General features: G+C 45.7%; 1 protein-coding gene across 1 annotated transcript in view; it reads right to left on the bottom strand.

Moving 5' to 3' along the window:
- Positions 1 to 12,867, bottom strand: part of LOC126419643 (uncharacterized) — a 143,350-nt gene extending 130,483 nt beyond the window's left edge. The window contains exon 1 of the mRNA XM_050086832.1: positions 12,616 to 12,867. Coding sequence (XP_049942789.1) covers positions 12,616 to 12,867 — 252 coding nt within the window. The remainder of the gene's footprint in view (positions 1 to 12,615) is intronic.
- Between the last annotated feature and the right edge of the window lie 2,357 nt (positions 12,868 to 15,224).

A 15,224-nucleotide genomic window follows, 5' to 3' on the forward strand; every position in this document is an offset into this window, starting at 1 on the left:
CCATTCTTCACGGAGTAATGCACTGAGGAGAGGTATCGACGTCGGTTGGTGAGGCCTGGCACGAAGTCGGCTTTCCAAAATATCCCAAAGGTGTTCCATAGGATTCAGGTCAGGACTCTGTGCAGGCAAGTCCATTACAGGGATGTTATTGTCGTGTAACCACTCCGCCACACGTCTTGCATTATAAACAGGTGCTCCATCTTGTTGAAAGATGCAGTCGCCATCCTCGAATTGCTTTTCAGCAGGGGGAAGCAAAAAGGTGCTCAAAACATCAAATGGTTCAAATAGTTCTAAGCACTATGGAACTTGACATCAGAGGTCATCAGTCCCCTAGACTTAGGACTACTTAAACCTAACTAACCTAAGGACATCACACACATCCGTGCCCGAGGCAGGATTCGAACCTGCGACCGTAGCAGCAGCGCGTTCCGGACTGAAGCGCCTAGAACCGCTCGGCCACAGCGACCGGCGCTCAAAACATCAGTGTAGGCCTGTGCTGTGATACTGTCACGCAAAACAAGGGATGCAACCCCCGTCCATGAAAAACACGACCACACCATAACACCACCGAACACCTCCGAATTTTACTGTTGGCATTACACACAGTGGCAGATGACGTTCACCGGACTTTCGCCATACCCACACCCTGCCATCGGATCGCCACATTGTGTACCGTGATTCGTCACTCCACACAATGTTTTTCCACTGTTCACTCATCCAATGCTTACACTTCGTACACCAAGCGAGGCGTTGTTTGACATTTACCGGCGTGATGTATGGGTTATGAGCAGCCGCTCGACCACGAAATCCAAGTTTTCTCACCTCCCGCTTAACTGTCATAGTACTTGCAGTGGATCCTGATGCAGTTTGGAATTCCTGTGTGATGGTCTTGATGGATGTCTTCCTATTACACATTACGACGCTCTTCAAGTGTCGGCGGTCTCTGTCAGTCAACAGACGAGGTCGGCCTGTACGCTTTTGTGCTGTACGTGTCCCTTAACGTTTCCATTTCACTATCACATCGGAAACAGTGGACCTAGGGATGTTAAGGAATGTGGAAATCTCACGCACAGATGTATGACCAACTGACACCCAATCACCTGACCACGTTCAAAGTCCGTGAGTTCCGCGGAGCGTCCTATTCTGCTCTGTCATGATGTCTAATGACTACTGAGGTCTCTGATGTGGAGTACCTGGAAGTAGGTGGCAGCACAATGCACCTAATATGAAAAACGTATGTTTTTGGGAGTGTCCGGATACTTTTGATCACATAGTGTACCTTCAAGTTAACCACAGGTTGTAATCATCTCTAATGATGTGCTTCCGAGTGAGAAATAGGGCCTGCTACCTTTTCTCGACGTGTTATGAGAAAAGCGGACACATTCCAGAGTATATAGGAAACCCACGGACACTGACCTCTACCTCCAAGCCTTCAGTCAGTACCACCAGTCACCATGAAATTCGGGTCTAAAGACTCTGGTTGAATGGGCTCGAACACTTTCAGACAAGGAGACCTTTGCCTAAGAATGGCAACACAGACGAACAGTGTTCCGAAGGAATGGCTACTCATATCGTCAACTTGAACAGACATTGCAGTAAAATCAAGAACGCCTGAGCAAGAGGTTGAGACTGAGACAGGGAAGGGGAAGCCCAGAATCGCTTATCTACCCTATGCTGCCCTAGTATCCGAAATGACCGGTAACATGATATACTCAGTATTTCGCTCTCATCGACAGATGTAATAAGTCTTCTTTGTAATGCTAAAGAAGATCTACGTCTCCGAAAGGCGGGTGGGTACCACGTTCCGTGAGAATTTGACGTGTCTTACGAGGGGAGAGTAATACGGTGTGTCCACAAATTAATACTTTAAGAACTTGGAAACTATACTATATATTAAAAAATGGCTTTCAACATGTGATAGGATACTGTCCTGAAATTTTTTATCTTCGAAACGCCGCAATTTTAAGTAAAACTGAGCTTGAAAAACTGATGAATTGCGGACGCCACAGGGAAAGCTGAGTGTGTGGCTTGGTTCATACAGACGACTTCCGATACCCAAGTGCAACGAAATTTTAGAACACGATATGGAAGGCAAGTACCGTCCCGGCCATCTATTCGGGCTTCGCATAGGTCGTTTATGGAAACAGATAGTGTTCGCTATAAAAAGGGCGGGGACATCTGTTTCAGGAGCCGACGTGGACAAGATGCGCCAGGCGTTTGCAAGGAGTCCCACAAAATCGATGCGAATGGCGGCCAGAGAGCTGGAAATGAAACGATCAACAATAAACAATGTCTTCCAGAAGAGTTTACTGTGCAGCTGCTTCAGGCATTAAACCCTACGGACAATCCTCTGCGCGACCATTTTTCAGTGGTTATGATAGGCAAGTCTGACGCAAACAATGACCTTTTGGAAAAGACTTGTTTCTCCTGTGAGGCGACGTTTAATGTATCCGGCAAGCTGAATTGCCATAACTTTCGTATATGGCATTCGCAGTGTCCTCGTGAAACACATGAAATGGAAAGAGGCAGTCCCAAGGTCAATGTTTGGCACGGACTGATGCACAATTGCCACATTGGTCCATTCTTTTTAATCGAGTCTGCTGTCAACAGTGGTGTTTACCTGGACATGTTACAAGAATGTGCACAATTGAACACCTGCAACCTGATGTCATACTCCAACAGGATGGGGCACCACCCCACTAATTGCACCATCCTCCTGATGCATAAATATATTTCTATTTCTGGATGATAAGTTTCCGTATAGGTGGTCTAATTCGATGGCCACTACGATATCCTGACCTTACACAACTATTCTTTCTGTGGGATTTTACAAATAATTTGGTGTGCCGAATTAAGGCTAGAGACCTACAGCACGCATTCACATTGGATCTGAACATGTCACCGTGGATATCTTGACTCAGACGTGGAGAGAAATAGAATTCCAAAACACATTATATATGCCTCTAGAGGTGCACATGTTGATGCGTATGAAAGAGGAAACAAAACTTAATGAGTTATCTTATGGCATGTTGAAAACCATTTACTAATATCTAGTATAGTTTTAAAGGTATTAAAGTCTTAAGGCGGGACGTTGATGAAAAACACACACTATTTCAAAAATGCACCAAATCCACAGTTCTGGAGACATGGCAATGAAATTTTGTGCCAAGCTTTGCAAGAAAGTAACACATTTACATATAAAATCCTTTGATTATATATATTCAACTTTTTTTTAAACGAAATTTGAAGTTTTATTTTCAAAAAATAATGTGTGTTCCTTTTTCTCAGAAAGTATTCAAGAGATTCCTACAAAAATTTCTCTGTTTCATCTCTTTATATGTTATAAGCTTCTCTCATGAGGTTTTTGGAATAGGTCAAATAGGAGAATTTTCATAATTTTTTAATTATAGTACGACAAGCATAATTTTAAATTCATGCAAAATTCCAAGCACTTTGCCCCACATCACAGCTTCCAATCAGAATTTCAAAATTTTCTCTTGAGACTACGCTTATTCGGTTTACAGAAATATGTGTACAAAATTTCATAACTGTAGCGTTCATAGAATCTAAGGAAAAGGCACATAAACTTAAAAAAACAAACTTTTCAGGAAATGCAATTTAAAGTTCTACCTAACTTTTTTCCGTATGTCACTTCTTCAGAAAGCACCACATTTGTACTCTGGGTCGTCTTTGCTTTCAGCGCTTCTCTTCTGGTTTCTTGTTGTCTGTCTTCTTTCCTTTACCAGGTTTTCAACTGACTTTTCAGATGTAGAGACGCGCTGTAAATCTATTTTTATCAGGATGTCTTGAGTAAAATTTCCTATCTTGATGCTCATTCTTTCTAATACCTTCTTCCTCCCGACGTTCCCATCGGTAAATACAGTAACTGAATCATAAGTTGCAATTCTGACTACTGTAACAGATGCAAATGGGATTTTAGGGCATCGTTTCCATGTGAGTGAATTTAGAGACTGATTTGGATTTTGGATTTTGCTCTGAACACACTTTTTGAGAAGTGCAGGATCGGCCAGAAACCTGGAAGTGGGCTTGACGAGATCCAGGATACAATTTGGAAGACTCTCCTTGTGAATGGGGTTGTTATCCCTCTGAGCTTGGCGTGGCAGGGAGGCCGCGTCACAATTTTAATTAATTTTCAGGCATTTCGGATGCGATTTCAACATTGAAACTTTGGGAACTTATTGTCCATGAGTTGTAATAACAAATAAAATACAAATCAAAAACTGACAATTTTGGTCAATTTCATCAAGTTGTAAAGTCAGTTTATGGATACCCTGTAGAACAGTTGAGGAGAGATAGAACAAACATCAGCGACCATCCCACTAATACAACCAATCAAGCCAGCTGTTGCTGGCAGCTGACTCGAACAGAATCAACAAATGAGACCAGCATCGTAATGTAAACGTTAAATTTCTGAGACAGCGAAACTAAGGAGTCTATTGAAATAAGCAGATTGGAAGACCTAATAAACAGGGATAGGGATTTTAGTTCAAACAAGTCTTGGGGTCCGGCACTCAATTTATTAGAATCTCGCCAGCCATTATATAGAACATAACTGACAAGCGCGGAAAGAATGTGTGTTCGGCTCAATATGAGTGCAATATCTGAAAAACAAAAGAGCATAAAACGACGCAGTCCGGCTGGAGTCCAGACAGCGAGTACACGCGACAGTACAACTGGAAGAACCAAAAGAGGACAACTGGGTCGGTCGACGAGATGTTGTGCAGAAAATGAATACAAGAACTCTGATGGTCACCCGAAAACACACATGCATTAACCACGTCGAGGAAAGCTGAGAGATACTTACTAACAAGGGAACCTCCCCATCGCACCCCCCTCAGATTTAGTTGGCACAGTGGATAGGCCTTGAAAAACTGAACACACATCAATCGAGAAAACAGGAAGACGTTGTGTGGAATTATGAAAAAAATAAACAAAATATACAAACTGAATTGTCCATGTGCAATATAGGAACATCAATGATAGCATGCGCTCAGTAGTGCGGTGGTCCCGTGGTTAGCGTGAGCAGCTGCTGAATGAAAGGTCCTTGGTTCAAGTCTTCCCGCGAGTGTTAATTTTACTTTCTTTATTTTCGCAAAGTTATGATCTGTCGTTCGTTCAGTGACGTCTCTGTTCACTGTAATAAGTTTAGTGTCTGTGTTTTGCGACCGCACCACAAAACCGTGCGATTAGTAGACGAAAGGACGTGCCTCTCCAATGGGAACCGAAAACATTTGATCGCAAGGTCATAGGTCAACCGAATCCTCCACAGGAAAACACGTCTGATATATTCTATACTACACTGGTGGCGGAATGTGCGTCACATGACAAGAATATGTTGTCGACCCACCTAACTTCTACAATTCGCGAATGGGTAAAAAGATTCTTCTACCTTGCCCGATTTAGGTTTTCTCGTGGATGTGATAATCACTCCCAAAAAAGTGATGAAAACAAGAGTTTGTCACATAAACTGCAACAAATGAATGCAACAGTCGCACAGTTTTCTCTGTGCTCTGTCAAAACATATTTTTAACGTTTTCGAATTTTCCGTGTGTAGACCGTCAAATCCTGCATATGTCCAAGCAAATCTGAACATGTCCTGGAATTTTGGAGAGCGAAGTTGATTATGTGTAAGTGCTTGAACTTTCATAATTGTCTGAAAATAAAAAAAATAAATTTCTCACTCGAGGGAAGACTTGAACCAAGGACCTCTAGTTACGCAGTTTCTCACGGTAACCACAGGACCACGGTGCTCCTCGGCCCATATTACCCTTGATGTTGCCTATCTTGCGCATGGACTATTCAGTTTGTATATTTTGCTTATTTTTTTCATAGTTCCACACAACTTCTTACTGTTTTCCCGATTGGTGTGTGTTCAGTTTTTCAAGGCCTATCCACTGCGCCAACTTATAACTAAATCTGAAGGGGGTGCGATGGGGAGGTTCCCTTGTAAGGAAGAACCGTTAAGATTTAATGTCTCAGCGACGATTAGATCGTTAGAACACGGAACGAAGATTAAGGTTTAACAGCCTATCGACCACAGGGCCAGTACACATGGTGCACTAATTTAGCTTGACGAAGGACGGGAAAGGAAGTCGGCCACGTCATTTTCAAAGGAACAAAACTAGATTTCGCTTCCAGTTCAAGGTTTTATCTACAGTCGTCAAAATACCAGTGTCTTAACCGCGGTGTCAGCTTGCTCGGGTGAGTTACGAGGAATAAGATGTGGAGCACAAGCTCAGATAGGGAAGGAAATCAGAAGTGGCCTTTCCTAATGAACCACCCTGGACAGGAGCCATTACATTTCCGACGCGTTAAGGCTGGCGGTTGTGCCCTATCTTCGACATCTGCGTGGAGTTTTCGCTCAACGAAATAACGCAGCACTGCGTGTTACCCATGTTGTCCTCACCAGAATGTGTTCGACTGGCATCCTGTTTTGCACGTTCTACAGATCTCTTATTCAATTGGAACATTTCGTCATGGGGCGTCGTGAGACAAACACGTCATCACTCGCGAGCCACTGTGATTGATGGCAACATGGATCAAACGACGTATCTGTCATTCAAGCTCAGTTCGACTCGACATCGGGCGGTATTAGAGGCTTCGTTGCTGCCAGAACCGGTAACTATGTATCAATTCTCACACCTTTTATTCCTCCAAGCCACCCACAAATATACACTCCTGGAAATGGAAAAAAGAACACATTGACACCGGTGTGTCAGACCCACCATACTTGCTCCGGACACTGCGAGAGGGCTGTACAAGCAATGATCACACGCACGGCACAGCGGACACACCAGGAACCGCGGTGTTGGCCGTCGAATGGCGCTAGCTGCGCAGCATTTGTGCACCGCCGCCGTCAGTGTCAGCCAGTTTGCCGTGGCATACGTAGCTCCATCGCAGTCTTTAACACTGGTAGCATGCCGCGACAGCGTCGACGTGAACCGTATGTGCAGTTGACGGACTTTGAGCGAGGGCGTATAGTGGGCATGCGGGAGGCCGGGTGGACGTACCGCCGAATTGCTCAACACGTGGGGCGTGAGGTCTCCACAGTACATCGATGTTGTCGCCAGTGGTCGGCGGAAGGTGCACGTGCTCGTCGACCTGGGACCGGACCGCAGCGACGCACGGATGCACTCCAAGACCGTAGGATCCTACGCAGTGCCGTAGGGGACCGCACCGCCACTTCCCAGCAAATTAGGGACACTGTTGCTCCTGGAGTATCGGCGAGGACCATTCGCAACCGTCTCCATGAAGCTGGGCTACGGTCCCGCACACCGTTAGGCCGTCTTCCGCTCACGCCCCAACATCGTGCAGCCCGCCTCCAGTGGTGTCGCGACAGGCGTGAATGGAGGGACGAATGGAGACGTGTCGTCTTCAGCGATGAGAGTCGCTTCTGCCTTGGTGCCAATGATGGTCGTATGCGTGTTTGGCGCCGTGCAGGTGAGCGCCACAATCAGGACTGCATACGACCGAGGCACACAGGGCCAACACCCGGAATCATGGTGTGGGGAGCGATCTCCTACACTGGCCGTACACCACTGGTGATCGTCGAGGGGACACTGAATAGTGCACGGTACATCCAAACCGTCATCGAACCCATTGTTCTACCATTCCTAGAACGGCAAGGGAACTTGCTGTTCCAACAGGACAATGCACGTCCGCATGTATCCCGTGCCACCCAACGTGCTCTAGAAGGTGTAAGTCAACTACCCTGGCCAGCAAGATCTCCGGATCTGTCCCCCATTGAGCATGTTTGGGACTGGATGAAGAGTCGTCTCACGCGGTCTGCACGTCCAGCACGAACGCTGGTCCAACTGAGGCGCCAGGTGGAAATGGCATGGCAAGCCGTTCCACAGGATTACATCCAGCATCTCTACGATCGTCTCCATGGGAGAATAGCATCCTGCATTGCTGCGAAAGGTGGATATACACTGTACTAGTGCCGACATTGTGCATGCTCTGTTGCCTGTGTCTATGTGCCTGTGGGTCTGTCAGTGTGATCATGTGATGTATCTGACCCCAGGAATGTGTCAATAAAGTTTCCCCTTCCTGGGACAATGAATTCACGGTGTTCTTATTTCAATTTCCAGGAGTGTACTTACGCATTCTTTCTGCAGTACTAGAATAAGTAATATTCGTTACTTGCTGTCTTTCATTGTGTAGTTTTAATGGCAAGTAGTGTACTTGCGATCATCATAACCATTTCTAGCCCTAATCAGTGCTTCTACTCCTATAGTTAACGATATCCAATACTGCTCCAGTTTCATTACTGTTTCTGTAGTCTGTTCAAAATCCATTGTAAGCTGTGTTAGTAAATTTTTTGTAGTTCAGTCCTCAAAAGCACTTATATTCCATAGATACATTCTAGTAATTCCTTGGGCTTTATGGAGGGCGTTGTGGTGTGATATGCTTCTGTTCGTCTCTTCTAGTCGCTTCATGCTTGTAGGAGATGATACCCCCGTTGGAAAATGCATCACTATTGCCCGTACGGAGCTCCGTCACTTTCCGACCATCATCACATATATTTTTTGTCTTTCGGGTGGTGAGAGTCCAGCCTAAAGCTGCATTTCCGCCCTGTAGTTGCAGTTATCTGCGCCTAACGTGCTCTGCTAGTTATCTGTCTCCGCCAACTGTTACCCTCAACATTCTTCACGCAATTGTTTCTCGGTCTTAAAAGGCAAGTTTCCGCAGTTCATCGGAAGTGACTGGGTAGAGACGTCGGGCAACGCAAACAATTTTTCGATGTGGCACGAGCAATATCATCCAACGACAAGGCGATATAGTAGAATATAGAACACACGAGACTTCACGAAGTGGGTGCATATGTTGGCCAGCTTTCGAGAGGTACATATATTACCACTCGTCATAGTTGAACATGTGTGCAGGATTCATGCATGCAATAACTTTACCAGCCAACACGACCAGGTCAGGTGACTGGGTTCGTAGATTAATTTCTGAAGTGTGTACCTCTTTGTTATTGTATCCATAGAAATGTTGTTCTTCAGCAGCATCCACAGTTGATTTTATAATTACCTGTCATTATATAATTACTAGTTGACAAGCCAATTTAAGAGCGGCGTTCAATAAATACCGCAATATATTTTCTCCTGAAAGCAGTTTGGTTTTACTCAGGTTTCTAATGCACCGTATTATTCCTCACTCTTTTAGCTACAAAACTCTATTTTTCAACGTACACTCCATTCAAATCAAGGGCCTTGCGCCACTTTACTCAGACGGCCTGTATGTCGGCACGGTACCAGTCTACTGGTGGACGTCGGAGCCAATGTCTTGTTGCATTTATTACTTCCCCTTCAGCCACGTGCTGCTTCCCACGGAGTGTATCCGCCATTGGAACAAACAGATGGAAGTCAGAAGGTTCGAGATCCGGTCTGTAGGATGGATAATGAAGAACAGTTCAGTGAAATTTTGTGAGCTTCTCTTGGGAGCACAGACCTTGCGTTGTCATGGAGATGGAGACGTTCGTTTGCATCACCTCGTATGAGAGTGGCCACACGTTCTGATATTGCAGGCGTTACAGCTGTGTGTGTGTGGCCGGCACGTGGCAGATCAGGTAGGTTTTCACGACGTGGTTGCGATGATGACTAATCATTATTTATTTCTATTTTCTGCTACCAGTCACTTTTTTATTTTATGTTTATTCTAACATAATACAACGCGTTTCGAACATGTTCTGTTCATCTTCAGGGGTATATACATACATACAGAGAAATGTTACTTAAAAAGAAACAGTCTTAAACTAGATTAATCTAGAACTCTTTGTCCATTGTTTGTTACTGTAGCGGCTGGTGTGTGTGGCATTTGGGGGGGGGGGGGGGGGGGAGAGGAAGGGGGCAGTGTATGGTTGGAAAATCGAAATGTCTTCTGCTGGTTTTCTTCCTTGTGCTTGACTATGTGTGAGATCACAGGCTGTATAGGTTGCAGATAGATTTGCATCAGTTATATGCTACGAAAATAGTGTGAAAGGCTTTTATATGACGGTTGATCACGATTTCATCATCTTGCTGCTTCACTTGGATCACTGGTGTAATGGCGGAGCTGTTGACTGACATTACACTATTGCACATTGTATTTTGTCACTGATTGCCAACGTAATTCATTGCACAGATTGCTTCGACGTTATGCACATAACACAAGATGGCGGACTGTAGCATGTGAGTCTGTATCGATTATCGAGGTTTTGCATCGATATTCTTGGTACTGACAGATTTGTACTCAATTATTTACATTGACATATCTAGAAGCTATTGAGTTACAACTGGCTTAAGACAGCTGAAAAATGTTGAGTTTTTGAATTCGGTTATTTCATTAACAATGTTGTCTCCATGCTTTGTATTATGTATGAAAATATCCATTTCTTCCATGATATCCATTCTTTTACTTTTTTCTACTTTGTGTAAAATTTCGAGCTTGTCTTCGATTTTCAAAGGGTGGTCTGTGTCTTTAATGTGAGATGCTACTGCTGATTTGTTACATTTATCAAGCCTGTAGCAGCCTAAATGTTCTTTGAATCGGGTTCTGAAATTTCTGCCTGTTTGGCCGATATAATATTTATTATATTGGCTGCAGGTAATTTTGTAACTGCCAGATGCATTAATACTTGTATCTGGTGGTTTTATATTGTGGATAAGCTTCCTACTTAGGTTGTTGTTGGTGCTGAAGCTGATTTTTACTTCCGTGTTTTTGAATAGTCTTGCTTATTTGTCAGGTACTATTCCAAGGTATGACATTTTAACATATTTGACTGCTGGGACACTGTCAGTTGTGAGTGTAGTTTGATGTTGTTCGTTTAGTTTATTTTTTATCTGTTGTGATATGGTTTTAATTAGAAAAGGGTCATATCCATTGTCTATTGCAGTATATGTTAGGGTTTCTATTTCTTGTTGGAGTTCTGTATGTTGAAGTGGAAATTTGTGTGCTTTGTACAGCATTGATCTAATCATACTTTTGTTCACTGCCAGGTCCCCGCAGACATTCTACAAGTGCCTATGAATATCTCTGATGCTCCGATTTTCCTCCAAACGAAACTCGATGACAGCTCTCTGCTTGGAACCCACCTCCGTTACAGAAGCCATTTCGAACGCTACGTACAGTGCAGCCACCTTTTGGAAATTCGTCAAACTAAAGCGGCTGGAGTGGGGCTGTTCCACGATGTCCCACAATAAATACCACGTTTTTTCGACCGAAACTGCCGGAGAAAAAAGTGTTGCGTTACTTATTGAACGCCTATCATATGAATGTTGTATATATGAAACGATCAGCAAATCAGCAGAGGATCATGTGGATGTGCCTACAGTGAGTTGTACCGTTACCTTAGAGAGTGAAAGACTACACATCTCAAGAGTGTATCGCATGAACTACAAAATAACAATTGTCTCCTTTGACATGGGATGAGCCATGTGCTCCGCCTCGCCTATCGCATCCGCCTACCATCCCCCACGTGGATCCCCTACAACTTAATTCCTTTCCCACATCTCCTTGAATGGATACGGATCCTTTACACCACCCGTAAACCTGATCCCCCTCACCCCTTTGTCTCTCCCACCCTTTATCCTTTCCCATCCCCATCAGCTGCCGCGCCTGTACACCTGCATCCCAACCACTCTCCAACTTACCACACTCCATACCCTAGCCCAAGGTGGCTTCCGCCAACTTTCCCTCCCAGATGATGCCCTCGCCTCTCCATCTACCCCCTACCAGATTTAATCCTTGGCAGGCCGGTGTGGCCAAGCGGTTCTAGGCGCTACAGTCTGGAATCGCCGGACCGCTACGGTCGCAGGTTTGAATCCTGCCTCGGGCATGGATGTGTGTGTTGTCCTTAGGTTAGTTAGGTTTAAGTAGTTCTAAGTTCTAGGGGACTGATGACCTCAGAAGTTAAGTCCCATAGTGCTCAGAGCCATTTGAACCATTTAATCCTTCTCCTCCTCCTCCTGTGTTTTTCCTCCTGGGAACCCTCTTTCCCTTCTCTCCCTCCTCACTTTCTCCCTCCTCTCTCCGTGTCCTCCCCCCTCCCTGGGCTTCCACGGCCCCGATACCCTGTCCCCTCTCTCTCCCATCTTCTCCACCTGGCATCCGTCCCCCCTCCCCCCTGACCCTCCCGTATTTCTCTGTAGCAACCCCTCCTCGCCTTTTTTCGTGCAGCAGTGTGTTTATAGTGCGCCGAAGATCGTCATCACTGTGTTAGTGTTTCTCTTCGCCTTAGTGCAACAGTGTTTCTTCATAGTGCTCCTACGTTCACGTGTTCAACCGTCTGTCTACGTTTGTGCACTGGGCTGACCTTCCCCGTGCGACCAGTGCCTTCCGTGAACGACTTTCTTTCTTTTTCATTTGTCTGTCTCCTATTTTTATCCCACTTGTACATCTGTCTTTATGTCTTCTTGTGTCTTGTATGGTTTTTTCTGCGGCCAAAGAGCGGCGTGGATAGGCCACTGCCGGGCTACCTTTTGTAAAGGTATAAAATAACAATAAAGTAAAAAAAACGTGGGATGAGATCTCAAAATGAGCAAAACAGGCTCTAATTAAGCAAGTCGGAAACGTAGTAAAGAGAAAGAAGGAATGTACAACTGCGTTACCTACTTTGCAAGTGAGACCAGCGTCAGTGAGGCAGTTGTAGGCTATGAAGGAGAGCTGTGGAAGATCGCTAGGTGCGTCCATGATGATGCAGGCGAGGGCGCCGAGGAGGAGGGCGATGTGTGAAACCATGACGAAGGCGAGTGCCAGACGGTGGCGCAGTCGGTGGCCTGGGGGCGGCACCCACAGCCCCAGGAGTCGCAGCTCCCCCAACACCGATGACAGTGGCCACAGAAGCTCCGAATCCTTCACCTCCATCTGCTGGTCAAACCACTCATCTTAGAAGTCAAGTCTCTTTTGAAGCAAAACACTGTAGCAACGTAGTTACCTTTGTGAAGAAGATGAAATGCTATCTGCTTCTAGAGTCGACATCCTTACGACATTCTACACTCATGCTCATAATTGAAGGATAATGCTGATACATGATAAAACAAAGATCTAGTGGGCGGTTTGCGGGTATAAATCACCTCCGGGTATGACCATGCGGCGCATTTGACCTGCGGTCGTCGCACAGTGGCGCTGACAGCAGTCCACATACATAGAGGTGTGTTGGTGCATGTCAGAGTATGGTGCAGCGGGTAAGTGTGCAGACGATTTCAGACGTGATAATGGTGACTGTGCGTAGAAAATGGCTCAAAGAGCACATATTGATGACGTTATGAGGAGTAGAATACTGGGGCGACTGGAAGTGGGTTAAACACAGCAGGTCGTAGCACGGTCCCTCCCTGCGCCACAAAGTGTGATCTCAAGATTATGGCAACGATTCCAGCAGACAGGAAACGTGTCCAGGCGCTACAGTACGGTGCGTACAACACCACAAGAAGACCGATATCTCACCATCATTGCCCGCAGACGGCTACGGAGTACTGCAGGTAGCCTTGCTCGGGACCTTACCGCAGCCACTGGAACAGTTGTCTCCAGACACACAGTCTACGGACGACTGAACAGACATGGTTTATTCGCCTGGAGACCTGCAAGGTGCTTTCCACTAACCGCTGGTCACAGGAGAGCACCGTAATGCCAGGTGTCAAGAACACAATATTTGGTCATTGGAACAGTGGTCCCGGTTATGTTCACGGACAAGTCCAGGTATAGTCTGAACAGTGATTCTCGCCGGGTTTTCATCTGGCGTGAACTAGGAACCAGATACCAACCCCTTAATGTCCTTAAAAGGGACCTGTATGGAGGTCGTGGTTTCATGGCGTGGGGTGGGATTGTGATTGGTACACATACACCCCTGCATGTCTTTGACGGAGGAACTGTCACAGGTCAGGTGTATCGGGACGTCATTTTGCACCAGTATGTCAGCCTTTTCAGGAGTGCAGTGAGTCCCACCTTCCTCCTGATGTATGATAACGCACGGCACCACCGAGCTGCCATCGTGGAGGAGTACCTTGAAACAGAAGATATTAGGCGAATGGAGTGGCCGGCCTGTTCTCCAGACCTAAACCCCATCACGTCTGGGATGCTCTCGGTCAACGTATCGCCGCACGTCTTCAAACCCCTACGACACTTCAGGAGCTCCGACAGGCACTGGTGCAAGAAAGATAGGCTATACCCCAGCAGCTGCTCGACCACCTGATCCAGAGTATGCCAGCCCCTTTGTGCGGCCTTTGTACATGTGCTTTTTGATGTCGGGGTACATGCGTAGGAAATAGTGGCGTTTTGCAGCACATGTGTCTCTGGAAGGTTTTCTCAACTTATTACCAATACCGTGGACTTACAGATCTGTGTCGTGTGTGTTCCCTATGTGCCTATGCTATTAGCGCCAGTTTTGTGTAGTGCCACGTTGCGTGGCAACACATTCTGCAATTATCCTTAATTTATGAGCATGAGTGTAGAATAGCCGACATGTATGGAGGACGCTGAGGGGAAAAGTGCATTGTGAAAAACACCGTACCACGCACGCTTCAGTCAATAGCGTCATCCGAGAATTACACATGCTGGATAAGCATTACTGATAGTTTGAACTTTTAGCATTCATTTTCATGTTACAACATATAGGGGTACGACTATTATAGACATGAAGAATGCGGTATCACATGTTGATACCACCCTATCGGCGTCAAAATTGGCAACAGAATTGCAAGTTTTCCTCAGACGCCGATAGCGGTCGCGTGGGATCTGGCAGAGACAATGGCGCGCGTTCCTGAAGCACGCCTCCAACCGCTCTGGAGTACAAGCACCCACCGCCGCGGCAATATAGGACGGCCGGTCAAAGCCAATCGTGATCACAGCCACTTCGCTATGCAGACGCCGCCTAAGACAGGCATCGTTCATGCTTAAGGGGAGGTTTACTATCTTTTGGTTCAAAAAATCGAATTTTTTTAAATGTATTTTTGGATCCTTGAAAATGTTCAGAATCCACCCCTGAAACGGTTTTTCCGAAAACAGAACGGAAATGTTTGTTATTCGCGGTTGAACGAAAAAAATGCACCTGCCTGAAATCAGCCTTTATCACGCACCAGTTTTTTTTTCTTTCGGAGGACGAGTTATTGTACCGGTGCTTGGGAGGAAACACACAAAGTTCAAATGAAAGTTCGAATGCGTGTGTTTGGAAGTTATCCTCCAAGCATTTGCATTCAGTTGCGAAGACTTTGGAAATTGCGACTTTC

The sequence above is a fragment of the Schistocerca serialis genome, chromosome 9, assembly GCF_023864345.2.
Source record: "Schistocerca serialis cubense isolate TAMUIC-IGC-003099 chromosome 9, iqSchSeri2.2, whole genome shotgun sequence".
Taxonomy (NCBI): domain Eukaryota; kingdom Metazoa; phylum Arthropoda; class Insecta; order Orthoptera; family Acrididae; genus Schistocerca; species Schistocerca serialis.